Source organism: Sinocyclocheilus anshuiensis, unplaced genomic scaffold (genome assembly GCF_001515605.1).
Source record: "Sinocyclocheilus anshuiensis isolate Anshui unplaced genomic scaffold, SAMN03320099.WGS_v1.1 scaffold1293, whole genome shotgun sequence".
In the NCBI taxonomy this organism is placed as follows: domain Eukaryota; kingdom Metazoa; phylum Chordata; class Actinopteri; order Cypriniformes; family Cyprinidae; genus Sinocyclocheilus; species Sinocyclocheilus anshuiensis.
The window spans coordinates 171,159-187,118 of NW_015552632.1; the positions used below are offsets into that span (position 1 = coordinate 171,159).

At 38.5% G+C, this 15,960-nt stretch overlaps 1 protein-coding gene across 1 annotated transcript in view; it reads right to left on the reverse strand.

Moving 5' to 3' along the window:
* Nucleotides 1-8,756: 8,756 nt before the first annotated feature.
* LOC107666597 (uncharacterized) overlaps nucleotides 8,757-15,960 on the reverse strand; it is a 31,073-nt gene continuing 23,869 nt past the window's right edge. Inside the window, exons 2-3 of the mRNA XM_016458003.1 lie at nucleotides 11,208-11,259; nucleotides 8,757-10,075 (exon numbers count right to left, since the gene is read on the reverse strand). Coding sequence (XP_016313489.1) covers nucleotides 9,818-10,075; nucleotides 11,208-11,259 — 310 coding nt within the window. The 3' untranslated portion in view covers nucleotides 8,757-9,817. The remainder of the gene's footprint in view (nucleotides 10,076-11,207; nucleotides 11,260-15,960) is intronic.

Consider the following 15,960-nt stretch of genomic DNA (forward strand, 5'->3'; position numbering starts at 1 on the left):
GCAAATGATGTTACCTCAGGTTCAATGTTGCCAAGTCCATAGTTTTTCTGCAGCATTAGGCTTATTTTACACTGTTGCCGTGGGTAGTTTGTTCGTCCATAGGTTAGGTTAAAGCGATCTCTCCCCTCACTATTTCGATGGAGGGGGACCCCCACCGAAAGAAAAAAAGTGATTTGTCTAGATTTGACTAGCAACTGCGCTGGATTTGTTTTGCAGACCTGGCAACCTGTCAGTGTGTCTTTCCTTTGACTTTAGATATACAAAGACGGTGCACTCCTTTAACTTATGAATGGGAGAAAGTGCAAAGTGCAATATGGTGGAATAGTCCCACCTTCTCAGTATAAGAGCCAATCGCCAATTGGTAGAGTCACGCATCACTGCAGCTGCCGTTAGAAGCTCTGGTTGCTATAGAAAGAGTCAGCATTCTGAGATGCGTAGGACTGCACATGCACGTTGACTGGACTTTGGTTGTTTTGCCAAGTGTAAATGCAGAGTTGTTAGTGAGGTATCAATAATAAAACATTGTCTACACATTAATCTGGAGACTTCTGTACAGTTCTTTGGCTACATTTTGGGGGCGCTGTAGTAAATATTTTGAGATTTCATAACTAGGAAAATGCTGCACTGTGTTTTGAAAACTAGGAGACATGAGCGCACAGACAGCAGGTTAAGCTCAAGCTGAGTTGAAGTGTGTACCTTGCCAAGGTAGGCTTAATTGTGTCCATTACACTAATACCTTCTTTATTGCTGTAGACATGGGACGAAACGATGGTAGGTTATATAACTGTCTGATTAGCATGTTCTCTTGCCTCAGACTCCAAATGTCTTAGATGTGTAGACAAGCTTGTACATTTTTGTATTGAATAAGATAGAACTAGTTTCTAATCCTCTCTTGTAATGTGTGTTATGTGTTCTCACTTTCCACACTAAGGCAAACAGATCTAAGAAGATTTACTTTAGAAATGAGCGCAGGCCTTGCCCTCAGGAGTAACACATTAAAGGACTCACCCTTGTGTTGTTGCAAAATCTTTTGTGGAGCACAAAAGGAGATTTTCTCAGTCTCTCTTTTCAGTATATAATTAAAATGTTATTGAGGACTGGGGCCTTGAAGTTCCAAAATGAGAAAAAGCACCATAAAAGTGTCATATAAGAGGTCAATGTGACTTGTCAAGTGTGGTTCTACCACACATGGATTTATTTACTTTGACACTGAAATGTACAATATTGATGTATTGCAAATTTTCCTGCACATTTCTATTGCATTTTATATATTTTTATATTCTATATTTAAAATGGTAATGTTTAGGTTTTGGGATAGGGATCAGGGGTATAAAAATCTAAATGATTTATCGCTAAAAGGTTGAAAGTGCATACATATTAATGTTTACATTTTAGAAATTTCAGTATGTCCAAATTGTACATTTCAGCGTCAATCAAACCTGTAAATGTTTCATACTAACCCCTACGTATTAGCAATGAAACCTGGCTGACATTATTTATATACTATATGCCCTAGTTCTGACTTTTTCAGTTAATCACTTTGTCCAGTTGATCTGATTGATTCGTTTATGAATCTGACTGCTCCAGTTCTCAAGTTCAAATCACTGACTCAATGAGCTGGTCCCAGTAGCTTGCTGAAGGGGAAGATTATCACTGAATTACAGCCTACGTTTTCTCACACGGAACTATATGACTCGAAAGGCTTGGAATATATACAGTTGTATGAGTCATATGGACTACTTTGACACTTTTATGGTGCTTTTACATCCTTTTTCATGCTTGCAAAGCTTCAGTCCCTATTCCTTGTAATTACATGGACCAGAATTGAGCAACCCATCTATGTTTTACATTAGAAAGTAACAGAGTGAAGTAATTCTTTGTTCTCCCAAAAACTCAATGATTTCTCAACAGTGACAACTCATGGTTTATAACATAAAAATAGTCCTTGAGAAAAAGTCACTGGATGAAACAAGTAAGCATTGTGCTACTGCACTTAACTGCAGATTCATTTATTAGAAAGGATGCATTGCTTTTGCCTGTTATATCATTTTTCTGGTAAATAAATCATACATTTCTTTGCATAGGTACAGCATGAGAGATAACACAATGGCCTTGTCATTGCGTTGGTGGTTCAGGCCTTAATTTTACCTTATGTCGCACCATTGTTTAGAAGCATTTTTGTGAACTTCTCCCCACGTCATGGGGCAACATTTCCTTAAATAGTATCTAGCCTGGAAGCTTATGACTCCTGAGTTTCCTGAGGCAGGTAAAACTGAATGGTTTAAGTGATCAGAAATAAATTGTACTTTCTCAGTGCCAGCTAAATCAACATACACTCACTCGTGGTGGGAATATCATGAGAGATTTGTACGTACAACACTCATTGGCCTCCACACCTAGCAACCAGATCAAAATATTTAATATTGTTCTTATTTAGGACACAAATTATAACATGCAAGCATTGACCAGGTGAAGTCATAATCCTACTGTTAATGCAAATGTTGATGGACTAAAGAGCAACAAGAATAGGCCCAGCTGTCCTCCTTTTATATTTTAGAAGCAATTGTACAGACAATGGCAAGAATGGTTCACCTGTGCAGAGATCAGGCACACTGCACTCCAAGGCCTCTGTTGTTGGACTGAACCGACGTCATAAGGAAGAGATGAACATCCGGGTTGTGTTTTGAAAACACTCGCTTTTAACAATGCCCACCCTTGAGGTATATCCAGTGTTGTTTACTGCATTTAGTTTCCTGTAGGACTCAGCATTGCCAAACCAAGCAGATCCACAAGTTTGATTATTCCACAGTCGTGACAGGCTCCAAAAAACAATTTCCAAAAAATACAGAATTTTACAATTATGCTACACGCATCATTAATACAGTGTAAATAAGTGAGGTAAGCCCAGTTTCCAGAATTTTTCCAGCATCTTCTAAGCAGCTATTCTGTTGTTATGGAATGTAATCGAGGAGCCGTGTGTTTCAGAAACTAATCTTCCAAACCTGTAAGCATTCCAAGAAAAATGAGCCTCAAGAAACTCTGGTGGTGATTTTTTTTTTCTTCTATTTTTTTTTCTCAGTTTTCTCTGTGTGAGCATCTGAGATCTGCAAAATTAGATTTTAGATGATGATTCCTGAAAAAGAACGCCAGACTGCTGTTAACACGCAATATTATGAAATAATATGGAATCTTAAGGAGTGATATACTTCTGTGGCAGATGACCTTATATTATCTCAAGTACAACTAATAAGATCTTTTTTGGGAAATTGCATTAACACAAACCAAACAACCAACTTATTATAAGCCGATGGATGGACGGACGGACAGACAGACAGAGACAGACAGAGACAGACAGAGACAGATAGACGGACGGATGGATGGATAGATAGATAGATAGATAGATAGATAGATAGATAGATATTCTTTGGATGGATGATGAATAAATGGATAGATAGATGAACGAACAGATGGATAAATAGATGGACATTCGATGGATGGATGAACAGCTGGATAGATAGATGAACAAATTAATAAATGGATATTTGATGGATGGATGGATAGATAGACGAATAGAATGAGCAGATGGATAGATGGATGGATGAACAGACAGATAGATAGATATCGTATGGATGGATGGAAGGACGGACGAATGGACAGACATATCGATGAACGAACAGAGGGATGGATGGATGGATTCTGCTTTCACACCTCCTGTCTCTTTGAGATGGCCGGTGGGTTGTGTGTGGGACTGGAGAGAGTATTTATGGCAGGAGACATGCTGATATCACTCCCAGGGGATCCGAGTGCTGATTGGCTGAGAGTCACACTCGGCTCAAACAGACGCTCTGGTGTTCAGTCATGCTGCTGCATGTGAGTGTAAGGAAAGCACCTTACAGCTTTCAACATGCAAATCAAGTAGGAGTGTCAAATTTCATAATTGAAATGCTGGCAATTCCACAAGTAATGTAAGGCATTCCTTTGTTTCTTATTGACAGACCTTTTGTTTTTTGCCATGTATCTAGACTAGGTTAGAAGGTTAAATGCCGTACTGTCAATCGTGAGGTGTCCTGAAGACAAATGCGTTCACTTCCAAGAACTGACATGACTATGGTATTTGCATGAGTTATCACCACATAATTGCAACTAAAAAAAAATTCAATTATGAAACACTAAATTCTATGCATATTATATAATGGAATACAAAGGTTTCTTTTGTAATAAGCTTTTCTTTGATGGTCTCAACAGCACTTGGCCATATGAGTCTCTTAAAAGAGAGATTCGTAGCAAGAACAATTTCACAACCAACAATAATTATTGAGTCTTACAATTGTCTGTTTTCTGCCCTTTACATGTCTACTTAAACTGTTCCACTCGTGTGAAATTAAAACTGTCTGAACTTGCCCTAGGGGACCTAAAGAGGTCAAAGGGTTCAGTTCAGCTGGTTTTGTAGTGCATCCCAGGTGAGACATCTGACCCAGAGTCGACCTATCCCTGTGCTCGCACGCATTCAACATAAAGTTATACAACAACAACAATACTCCAGTAATTCAACTGTTCAGATTACAATCTGAAGCAGAAAACCATGCCATTTAGAATACTATATCCTTTCAGTCATTAGATGCAGAAAAACAAGTTGATCTGTCTGGCACACATACAGTATATCACATTACAGGCAAATTTCTTCAAAGCAGTTTTACAGAAAACTCTGATGTTAATGTTTATAATATCTTAATATCTTCATTCCTTATAGTGCTGTTCAGCAGATTCAAGCTGGCCAATAGTATAGTTACATATCGTAGTTACATCACCCCACACAAGTAAATATCCAACTTTATATAAAGAGCTGGAGGATAATATAGTTACATTTTGCAAAGAAAAAAAATCAGGGAGTTGAGGTTTGCTATACAGTAAATATCTATTTGCATGAGTGTACTGTAAGTGGATGTATATACAACTTTATATATAGAGCTGTGCAATAGTTTACATTTTGCGATTATATAACAATCAAGCAGTTAATATTTGCTATACAGTACATACTGCTTAACCAGGTATACTGCATGTACCTGGGTAAAAATAGATATAGTAGTTGTATAAGTTGATGTAGGTGATATTAGGAGTTATGAAGTGTCGTGACAAGCTTAATTACTGTTTGGTGATGTGTATGACTGAAATGGTTATGCATATAAACAACAGGGTTAAACATTTCTCATATCACCCACTCCTGAGCAGTTTATCCGAGGAGTTAATTGGAAGTTGTCATGGCATAATACTTAATATCTTTAGTCAAATAAAAAAAAAAAAACAAGTCTCAGAAGCCCAACAATTTCTAAGTACTCAAGGCTCATCAGGAAAAATTCAGGTTATGTAATAAGGGCGCCTCAATTTCCCCCATGACACATGTCAGTGCTAGAAAACAAGCTGTGCTTGTCCCATGGTAGGACTCTGAATTCAAGACTTTCCTCTGAAATCCTCAGCCTCATGCTGGTGGCCTTTGTTCTGCCCCACTTGGTCAGAATAAGATGTTCCAGGCACATTCCTTGCGAGGCTGGTACCACAGAGGAGCAAACCTCTCACACAGACAGCGATTCACAGTGTTTTCCAAACCCCTGGGGAAAGACGGACACAGTTCTTCTCAGATCTCATGTGTCTAGGAAGAATTCCAGCACTGTTAAATAAGAGCACCTTCCCTTCAGCCACTTACAAAGGGTTTCTTTTTGAGGAGAGCTTAATAAAAGCCACTCAGATAAAGTTGCAGGATCTTTCTTGCTATTTTTACACACTTATCATTTACAACTCATCAAGCTGAGGAACTAGCAAACATATGTTTTGTGTGCTCAAGCCAATCACCCATGAAGGGCAAGAGTCATTGGGCAACTTCTGCTTGGTATATTTGACCTCTTGCACCAGCCCTGGGATTAGTAAAGCGTTTAGGGAGGAACTACCACCCAGATGTGTTTGTGAGGCAACATCCTTTTATGGTCGTGTGAAAGTAACTAGTGTTGCTTTCCAAATCCTCTTTCTATAGGTGGAGTGTGGTAAACTTATCACATTCCCACACCCGTGTAAAAACAAGAGCGTAGTGGCTTACCTCAAATAAACAGACCATTGGTCTTGTGAACACAAAATGCTCTGTCTTGATAGATAGCTGTGTATGTTTATGGGAATAAACAGAACTTTGTCGTATATTATTCTTGGAGACAAATTAAACTCATTAGTCTCCAACTATTCACTGTTTACTGCTTTTGCAAAACAGTGAGACCATTCAAAAGATTGTATTTGAAGTATGACAGGTCGATATTAAATCATAAGACACTTTGAGATCAAAATTATTTGGGTTAGGCCGGCTAGGGTAAATACTGAGATAAAACACCCCAAATAATTGGAGAAAGATTCAATATATGAGATATTATATGCATACTGACTGCAAAAGTTCATGAGTCAGTACATACACAAACGTAAATCTTGCTGTCACATCACAAAGAATCTGAAAATGTGGTTTGTAATTGTACAATGGACATTTTTTACATGTCTGTGGTTATGACTTACATGCAACCCTAGTTGAACAATGGGTCATGTATTTGTTTGCCTTGTATGTCAGAAGCAGCTTGACCATATGCCTAGCACTGCCCTAGAATCCTTGTACAATGATTCTTGTATTCCATTGCAAGGGAGGATATTAATGATTTTCAAATGCATTTTTATATAGCCTTTTTTTATGAATTATATAGTGTATAGTAACTCTTTTATGTATTCATTTGGATTGGACTTTGGATGCTGTGATGTAATTTAAAGTAATATTTTTAATTAGTTTATTTGGGAGCTGAACACCAGTCAGTGCATTCCATAAAAGTAGTAAACACTTTCAGCTCATTATGACTTTGTCTATTTATACTGTCAACTTTCTTCTAAAGGATCGACAAAAAAAATTCCCGAAGTAAACATCTGTCGCGTTTGATTCTGTCTCTACAGGATGCACCTGGGAGCGAGAGGGAGGCTGTTTGTATAACGTGAGAATGAGGTAACAACGTTTACACGGCGGATCACACTCAATAACTTTCCACAACAGGGTATTAGATCTGAGGCTTAGGAAATAATGTCACTCTGCTGAAAAATGGCACAAACAGCCTACTGTGAGCCTATATTTACATGAGAGGACAAACAAGTACAATTCTCAGTGCAATGTAACTCGCTCGCATGCAAAGCCGGCCACATTTCACCAGGCCTTGACATAGAAAGCCGCCCACTACACCAAACTGAAGCAGATGATTGGGAGTTGCATAACAGCAGAGGTCTAGCAGCTGTTTTGGGAAGAAGAGCAAATGCCAAATCACCAGTGAATTCCATTGAACAGTGTTTACACCAGGTTGTTTTGACCCAGTCAAAAAATACCATGAAAAAAGTTTTATTTCATTTAATTTCATTTTATTTGTTACTTAGTTATATACCAAAAGACACTTAAATTGACTATTACAGAATGAAATAACATCAAAGCATGAGTCTTCACATTCATGTAAACTGGGTCTTACGTAGAAGTCTTACCCCAGGGACCTCTCAGAGGCTTGAGTTACACTGAGCCTGGCTTTCCTAAGGAGAGAAAGGTGAGGGTTTCACACGCCTGCTCTGTTTTCTCAAAGCCTTCTGGATTACTACAGCACAGTAGCCATTATGAAATTACCTCTAGATCTATTAAACCCTGTCTTTACTCCACGTATAGTTTTAAATAGCCATTTTTACAATTCAGTGGAAAGCTCAAACTATGTATAGTTTTTAATCATGCACATGATGCAGAGCTCACTGAAGTCAATGACATTTACTGTATCTTTATATATATGTAATTACCTGAAAGAATTTGATTATTCCTATAAAGAGATTTCATTGCATGTAATAAAATGTGAGCAGTGAGAGATGCCACTGCATATTTGAATAGTAAATGTCAATCATAAACTACCATGCATGCTAAGGGGACAATATTGGGCTAAATAATTGCATCGTGAAGGCCTTATCTTCATGGACTTTACTCCTGATATCAAACACTTTATCAAAATCCCATATTAAGGCCAATGAAGATTATGCCAATTTTACATCGAAGTTGGAATTTTTATGGATATTAATAATCTGACGGCAACTTATCTAAAATGTTACAGAAGTCATGAGCATTCATGTGAACTACAAGTGCTAACTCATGTGTTTGCACTGTAATGCATTAATTCAGTGGAATGAGGCTGAGAACTGCATAAATAAACTTCTCACCGTTGGGGCTTATTTTGCCTGGCTAAGTGTACATTATGTTCTACTTATTAAGTTAATTATATAAAAATGCATGCACCGTAATGCATGAATTCAGTAGAATGAGGCTGCCATGAACTGCATTAAATCCATTTTTGCCCATCTAATTGTATTTTACTCCTTCTATAGCCCAGTGAAATAAACTGCATGCCATTTGTTAGGGGTGCTGTTCTCATCATCGGGGCCTATTTTGCCTGGTTAACTGTACCTCATTTTTATTATATAAAAATGCCTGAACTTTACTCCTGGTATCAAACACTTTATCTAATACCTATATTAAGGCCAATCAAGATCGTGCAAATTTTATAATTAACATTTAAAGTTGGAATTTTTAGAAATTAAGAATCTGATATCTAAAATGTTAGAGGTCATATGTATTCATGTGAACTACTATTTCAATCTAAAACTGGAGAAATGTCCTTGTCCTACATGAAGAAAAAGAAAAGACCTGAGCATCATATTTAGTGTAAACATAAGGTTTATTCCAATGTGCATTTTGCATCCATAATTTGTAAAAAAAATAAAAAATTTAAAAAAAAATGGACACAATGAAGCAACAATACCCATGTTTCAAAAAGACTGCGGTCAAAAAACTTCTCCCTGTGAAAAGTTCCACATGGTCCTGTTGGCTTGTGAGTATTAGGCAAGTCTTTGGTAGTTAGAAAATACAAAGTTCATTCGAAAACATGTGGCCCTCTTCAGACACCGTTGTGCCTGGTAGTTGGTTGGCATAGAAGGTCAACAGAACAGATGTTCGACATGTCAGCAGAACATTCGCAGCCTCTGTTTTAGAACATTTCTCTTTACATCAGTCGCTGATTTACAGAACTATGCAAATGTATACAGATTTTCATTCCCACAATAAGAAAAACATCATTTTTTTACACGTAGCCCATATAAACAAGTTGATTTTGTTCCGTTTCACAACACAAACAAGCAATAATCCCCATAAGCAGCAGGCCACATCTGCAGAGATACAAGCGATGCTATACAAATCATATGGCAGAAGTCACCACTGTGGACGAGAGGACCAGCGCTCCGTACAGGTCCGTCTCGAACGTCCTTAACCACGGGAGCTAAGAAATGTCCACAGCACTAGGGATCAATGGAGGGCATGAAGTGAGTCCCGTATAGCTTGCGTCAGGTGGAGCTGTGGGGGCGTCTCGCAGGGACGTATACATTTCCTTGGCTTGACTTGGATAGGCCAAAGATGCGCTCTCTGCCAGCTCCATCAGGCAAACCCCTCTCCGTCTCTTCGTGAGAGGGACCAAGGGAAAGCAAGGCTGGGCCCCCTTCCTGACAAGGGGCACGTCAGTCCCGTTGTACAGTAACCTCGGACGTCTACATCACTCTCTCTTTTCCACGTTAGTCCGAAGAGATTGTCAGATATTACTGAACTAGGCCACTTGTCGCAATGCTTTCATTTCAGGTCAGGTTTTCATCTGTACAGCCAGCTTCATCTTGAAGTTGCATATTTGGAGGTCTTTTTCAGGTGAGAGCTGTGGCTCTGCCCGCCCCATGGCAGAGCCACTTATACAGCAGATCCCATGCTGTTGTACTGGTGCTCGCCGTCCTCGGGGGACCCCAGCTCCAGAGGCTCCAGGGGGAGGCTGGAGTCTGAGGGCAGACGTGACTGAAACTTCTCCAGCTGCTCTGGGCTCGCCAGGTTCTTCAGCAGGCTGTTCTCACGCTCCAACTGGTTGTTCTTCTCTGCCAGTTCCTTGATCTGCTCTTTCAAGATCTCAACTTCCTCCCTGACTGCATACATTAAGTGATTCTTCACAAGATCCTATGAGGAAAAAAATATGAGAGAGTTGAGTTTCCATGATCACAACAAGACATCAAGTACAATGCAACTGATCTGTTTACACTGTAATGCATGAACTGAGTAGAATGAGGCTCCAAATGAGGCTCCAAATATTACTCCTTGAATAGTCCAATGAAATAAACTACATGTTATTTTTTAGGGGTCCTGATCTCACCATCAGGGTCTGTTTTACAATACTGACCAGCTGACTGTACATTATGTTCTAATTATTAATTTTACCTTTTTTGAGGGGGAAAGAGAATCAATTCAAGAATGAATGCATGGTTCTAATTTTCTACTTACATTTTGAATTTTTTTAACGTGAATCATGTTAATTATGCAAATAGGCTCTGGATTACCAAATATTTAACTCTATTGAGCATGATTTATATATTGTAGGTGTGCAATCTTAATATATAAAAAAAATAAGATTGTGTACAAGATATGGTTGTTTTGGATCTGCACTTTAATTTACAGTTAAATATAAATAAATAAACAAAAATAGTCTGTACTAATTGGTACTAAATGGTTACTTACTAGGAGGATTAAATGGGTTTAAAAAAAAACACTTTTACTAAAATGAAAATCATAATCTAAAAATAAATGCATGTTTCTCTTTATTTTAGTTACATTTTCCAACATCCTAATCTACAGTCAAGTTATTCAAATGTGGCTCTGGATTAACTAATGTTTACATCTATTGTGAGCATGATTTATATACTGTAAGAGCAATCTTAAAACACTAATAAATTAATGTTTAAAGATTATTTGTACTGAATATGGTAGTTATTGATCTGATTGTTACCTATCTAGTAATATTTAATACATATTTTAATGAACAATACATTAAGACCTTTGGTAAATTAGAGGGGTGAAACGGGGTAAAACAAAGACATGGTTTAAACAAAAGGGTGCATGTATTGTTGTATGGTGACCTTTGACTTTTACTGCAGGTGGGCCAACAAAGCACAGGCAATGAAGGTAGATGCAGCAGCTCTAGAGCGTGCCACAGCTCTGGTTACAACCTACACAGAAACTAGATACTTTCCACTGCACTTCTACAGTCGTGAGCTCATTCTAGTAGGGATCTGATCGTGATGTTAAAACAACTTACCATTGCTTGTTCGATCTTGTTGTCAATTGCCACAACGCTTGCGCCAGAGGCACTGCAAAAGACAAAGAAACCAGGTATTAGAACGCAGCTCAGCACTGCAGTAGTAAACAAGCTCTTTTAGTCGAAGCGCGGTGAACCGAGCGAAGTCCGCGATGTAATTCCTATCGACTGTCAACAAAAAAAATTAAAATACATCCTATAATCCCATAAAATCGGCCTACCTGTTGTCTAGTTTGACTGATACTACATCCCCTCCTAGGAAGGACGAGAAGAAGGAGATGGAGAAATTGTGCAGCTGATAGACTGCGAGCTCCATTGGCGTTTTGAACATCTCCGTGCTCATGTTGAGGACAAGACCCGTCTGAATAATACTTCTCGCCACGTTTGCGACTTGTTTGGACACGAGTTTAAAATCCTGGTTGTTTTGCTTCGTTGCTCTGTTGCGACGCGCACAGAGAAGCCGGGCACTATGAAAGAACTAGGAGCGGTTTCGGAGAAACACTGTCGGCTAGTGATGCTATTTCTGCCGCAGCGGGGCTTTTATACTCGGCGCCGTGACGTCGCAAGACGCATGCATGTATTATTCAAATGAGGCCCTCTCACTGAACTCGCTCAAAGAGAATGCAGCGGCAGCGAGCCGCAGGACAAACCTTCAAAACACATTAACAAGTGACCGTTACATGGTGCATCATGTTTTGATAAGTGATACGTTTTGCCGAGTTATGACAAGCCTCGTGAAATAGATAGTCCACGAGAATTCATTTGTGTTGTCCAGGTAAGAGTAGCTAAAATTACACAATCTATGCCTCCAGGTCTTCATAAGTTTACAGTTGTGCAGTTGACAGCTCATACACAAGACAGTTCGGGAATTGGATGGGAAATGAGTTTAAACAATAGAATTTTCTCACAGTAGGACCTCAGCCTTTAGTGCCTCTACTGGGCAAACTGTGTACGACCGATGTGCTCAACCTGAAGGCTGGGATCGAAGTCACCAATAAGCTGTTTTTTGCACATTTTGCTCGCACAGAATGTAAACAAACTTAAGTGTTAAACGGTCCGTTAGTTTATTTTAGCTCATACCAAATTTGACACATTTTACAATGTTCCAGTGATATAAAAATGTTTTAAGGCATAGAAAACACACCATACAATGAATACAATTTAGAATCCTTCTAGTATACTATAATATAAAAATTTCAGCTATGTGAATAGAAAAAAAAAATGAATGGGAACAAGACAAAATTAATACACTTCTACCGCACTACAAATTATTTCAACTTTTAAAAAGTCTCACAAAAATGTATGTATGTGTACGTTATGCATTAGGTAAGGTGGCATTAAAATATATAGATTATTACTTAAAGTTATGACATTATTTAAATTCTTAATTATTATGAAAAAAAAAGCAAAACTGGAATCTCAAATTTCTCTATCCCTCTTTCTTTCACTCAATATTGTTTTATGTTATTGGTAAATACTTTTAGGGATGGCATGTGCTAGCAACGTTACACAAAGTTTCTGCAATGTTATGAAAATGCATTGTAACAAAATTACATCCTATATGCACATTATCAACTCTTTCACTACAATCTATCATCTTTTCTGAGTGGAGTAAGAATTTGTCTAGATCCCAGTGAAGCCCTTTGAAAAGGTGACGGCTTAAAGTTGATCCACCTAATGAGATTTCACAGAAAAGCACAAATTAGTGACCCTAGTGCTGTCACTTTCCATTTCATGCAGAGTTAGTAATGCTGCCAGATTAGATTTCACAGGGACACCCCAGAAGGAAGTTAACGTCTTCTCGTTTGACAGATGCTGAACTCCTGGTGAGCTGTAGTCACGGTAATTGGCAAGCGCTTGTACAGTTTGTACTGTATGAAATCCTTTACACTGCTACTACACAGTTTGGAAACTTTAAGACCGGTCTTAGTGTATATATTATAGGTTTAGTTCAGAAACGCTCATTATTTATACTTGAACTCCTAATGCAACAAGTTAAACTTGATTTACTAAAAACCCACAAAGCACACCTAACCATACTTGGTAAACTTGGTTAGCATTTGCATACGTAGGGACACACCAATAATTACAACTAGGGTATGTGTGGAATGACACATTTTCAGTCCGTCAAGTTTGCATTCCGTGAATAGTTGCTGCTTATTAAGTCAAAAAATTAAATCTAGTTTACTTGGGAGGACAGCTAGAGAGAGACCTTCACCATACTTATGAATCAAATATGTAAATAACACCATCTACAGTGTAAACTCTTGACTTTGTATCCTACAAAAACAAGTTATGCAAGATGTGCATAACCCATCTGTGATTACTTTCTAACATGATCCACAGCAGATGATAAACGCTGTCACGCACTTTGCTGACTGAAACGTAACGATTTTTACACCTTGTAGAGCAAGACTGTATTCGCCTGTTTGAGTGGTTAAACGAGACTAACTTCACTCACTCACGTTCACACCTTCACAATTAATCCGTCAGCTGTCAGTAGTAATGATACACTCACACGACTCCATTATTCTTACACTTACCCCTTCTTAAATAGACTAGGTGAGTAGAAAGGTGGCAAACTCATGGTCGTTGCTCTGAGATAGTCACTTAACTGCAGACGCAGCCTGAGATCAGCAGTGTGGATGGAGTAAAAATGTCCCATTCTCTCAGCTGGATGGGAAGGAGGTGGACATGCAATGATATTGTGTCTTTTTTCCCCTTCGTTCTCTGTCCGACTGTTCTCTTGAGACAAATACCCAGAATTTCTGTTTTGCACATGGCAAGATTGATTAGTGACTCTCATTGCGACAGGATTGAGAGCAGAATATTCAGAGGATGATAAATTATTAAAGTCAACAAAATGACAATGCCATACAAATGAAGTCTCACTGTTGCAATCTGGAATTTCCTAGAATATTCATTACAGATGATGTTAAATTTCCATTTCGAATTTTCCATGTGTATTTATGGTATGTGTTTTAAAAGTTTAAGTTCCCTTTTGTTGGAAGAGAAAAGACATGTTTCAACTTTTATGTATGTAGCGTGCTCATTTCTCAGCAGACAGCTTTGTTTTGTGCGTCTGACAGTCTGAAATGCAACAAAGCAGTGTAGGGTATCAGACCGAATCAGACAATCTAAGATTTGGTCAAAACATGGTTGAAACATGAGGAGCCGAATTCCACAGAGGCCCAAGACACAGGATGTTCGTAAATCAGAACTTGGCCCCACAAGCCTGAACCAACTAGCAGCTTTGAGTAACTCACAGCATTTAAACAAAAGAACACTTATTGACAATTCCAAGGAGATTGTCAATTTTGGGGCAAGTAAACAAGATTAATGGTCAAAGAGATGCACATGTAAACCAGTGATAGTAATCACGATCACGAGCTCTTCGGATTTACTTTTCCCCCCACCTCTGAGACAAAGAACAGACTGAGATTCCTTACAGACATTTTAAATGATTCCCTTTGAGCTAAATTGACCTGTTTCCCTTACAGCAGTTTTGCTGTACGTGCAGCGTATGGCTGGGTGTTTGTTTGCCTACATAAAACATGTTGGTACAGGAGATGTGCATGCAATGTGTTATGTAAAACGAGATTAGGCATCATTACTTTAATTCGCTGGATACATTAAATTGTCTGATTGCCTGAGTCAAGAACGCATGAGTAATTCTTACAGACATAATTCAGGTCAGCCTGTGGGCAAATAAGGCGCTTGTTTGTTGGCATCTGTAAGCTAAATAATTTTCATGTTCCAGAAGTTAAACCATCCTTTTGAACATGATGTGCGAGTAGGTATTTTTTTGCTTGTTTTTCCCTTGTCAGGATGGCTTCCCATGTATTGTACTTTCACAGGAACCCTTGACTTGACCTATTGCATTTATTTTTTTGAGTCCTTTTGTAGCATTATACATGTCTTAACTGTCATGTTTAATTGAATGCATCCTTGCTGAGTAAAAGTTATTTCTTTTAAAATAAATGCATAATCTAAAATTTTTGTTTTGATTGGTAGCATCAGTTTGATTGCGGTCCTGTGCAGTGCTCGTGAATGCACGTTTTCACTGGCATGGGATGAAATGAGGTGCAAAACCAGTCAATACATCACTCATGCTCTGAGTTTCGTGCATTGGCTGACTGAGCAATTATGAACGGTCAGAATGTCAGTGGCACTATTATCCTTGTGCATGGAGGAGCTGCTTACATAAGACCACATTTGAACAGTTATAAAACCACCTGTAATCATAAAGCAAGTATTAGCAGGTGCTGTACCTTTACAGCCCAGGTGTGTCACATATCCAACCCTCTTTGTTGCTTTGTTATCTGTCTAGACAAGACTCAGTGTGGACTGCAGTGCCTATAGGTTATACTAACACCTGTTACTCTGTTTCCAACGGCCTCATGGAAATTCTGCACAGTCTCTACTAAAGATCTCATTTTTTCATGGCAGAAAGCCCGAGTCTGTAATACATTGAGTCAGCCACTTGAGGCAGTTGCAGACATTCAATGCCCCTATTCCTGCTGGATATTTACACACGCTTGAGTTCTGTGTCAGCTCAGCAAATGCACTCATCTGTCTTTACCCACTAAAGAGAATCTACTGCCCTCTTCTGTTTTATGGGCTTGCATTTATTTATTTTCAGATTCACAAGGAACAACAATGCTGGGCTCATCCTGGATTACTCAAATATTGGTATAGATACATGTAATTTACTCATGTGATGATAAAACTGATTTTTTAGCATCATTAATCC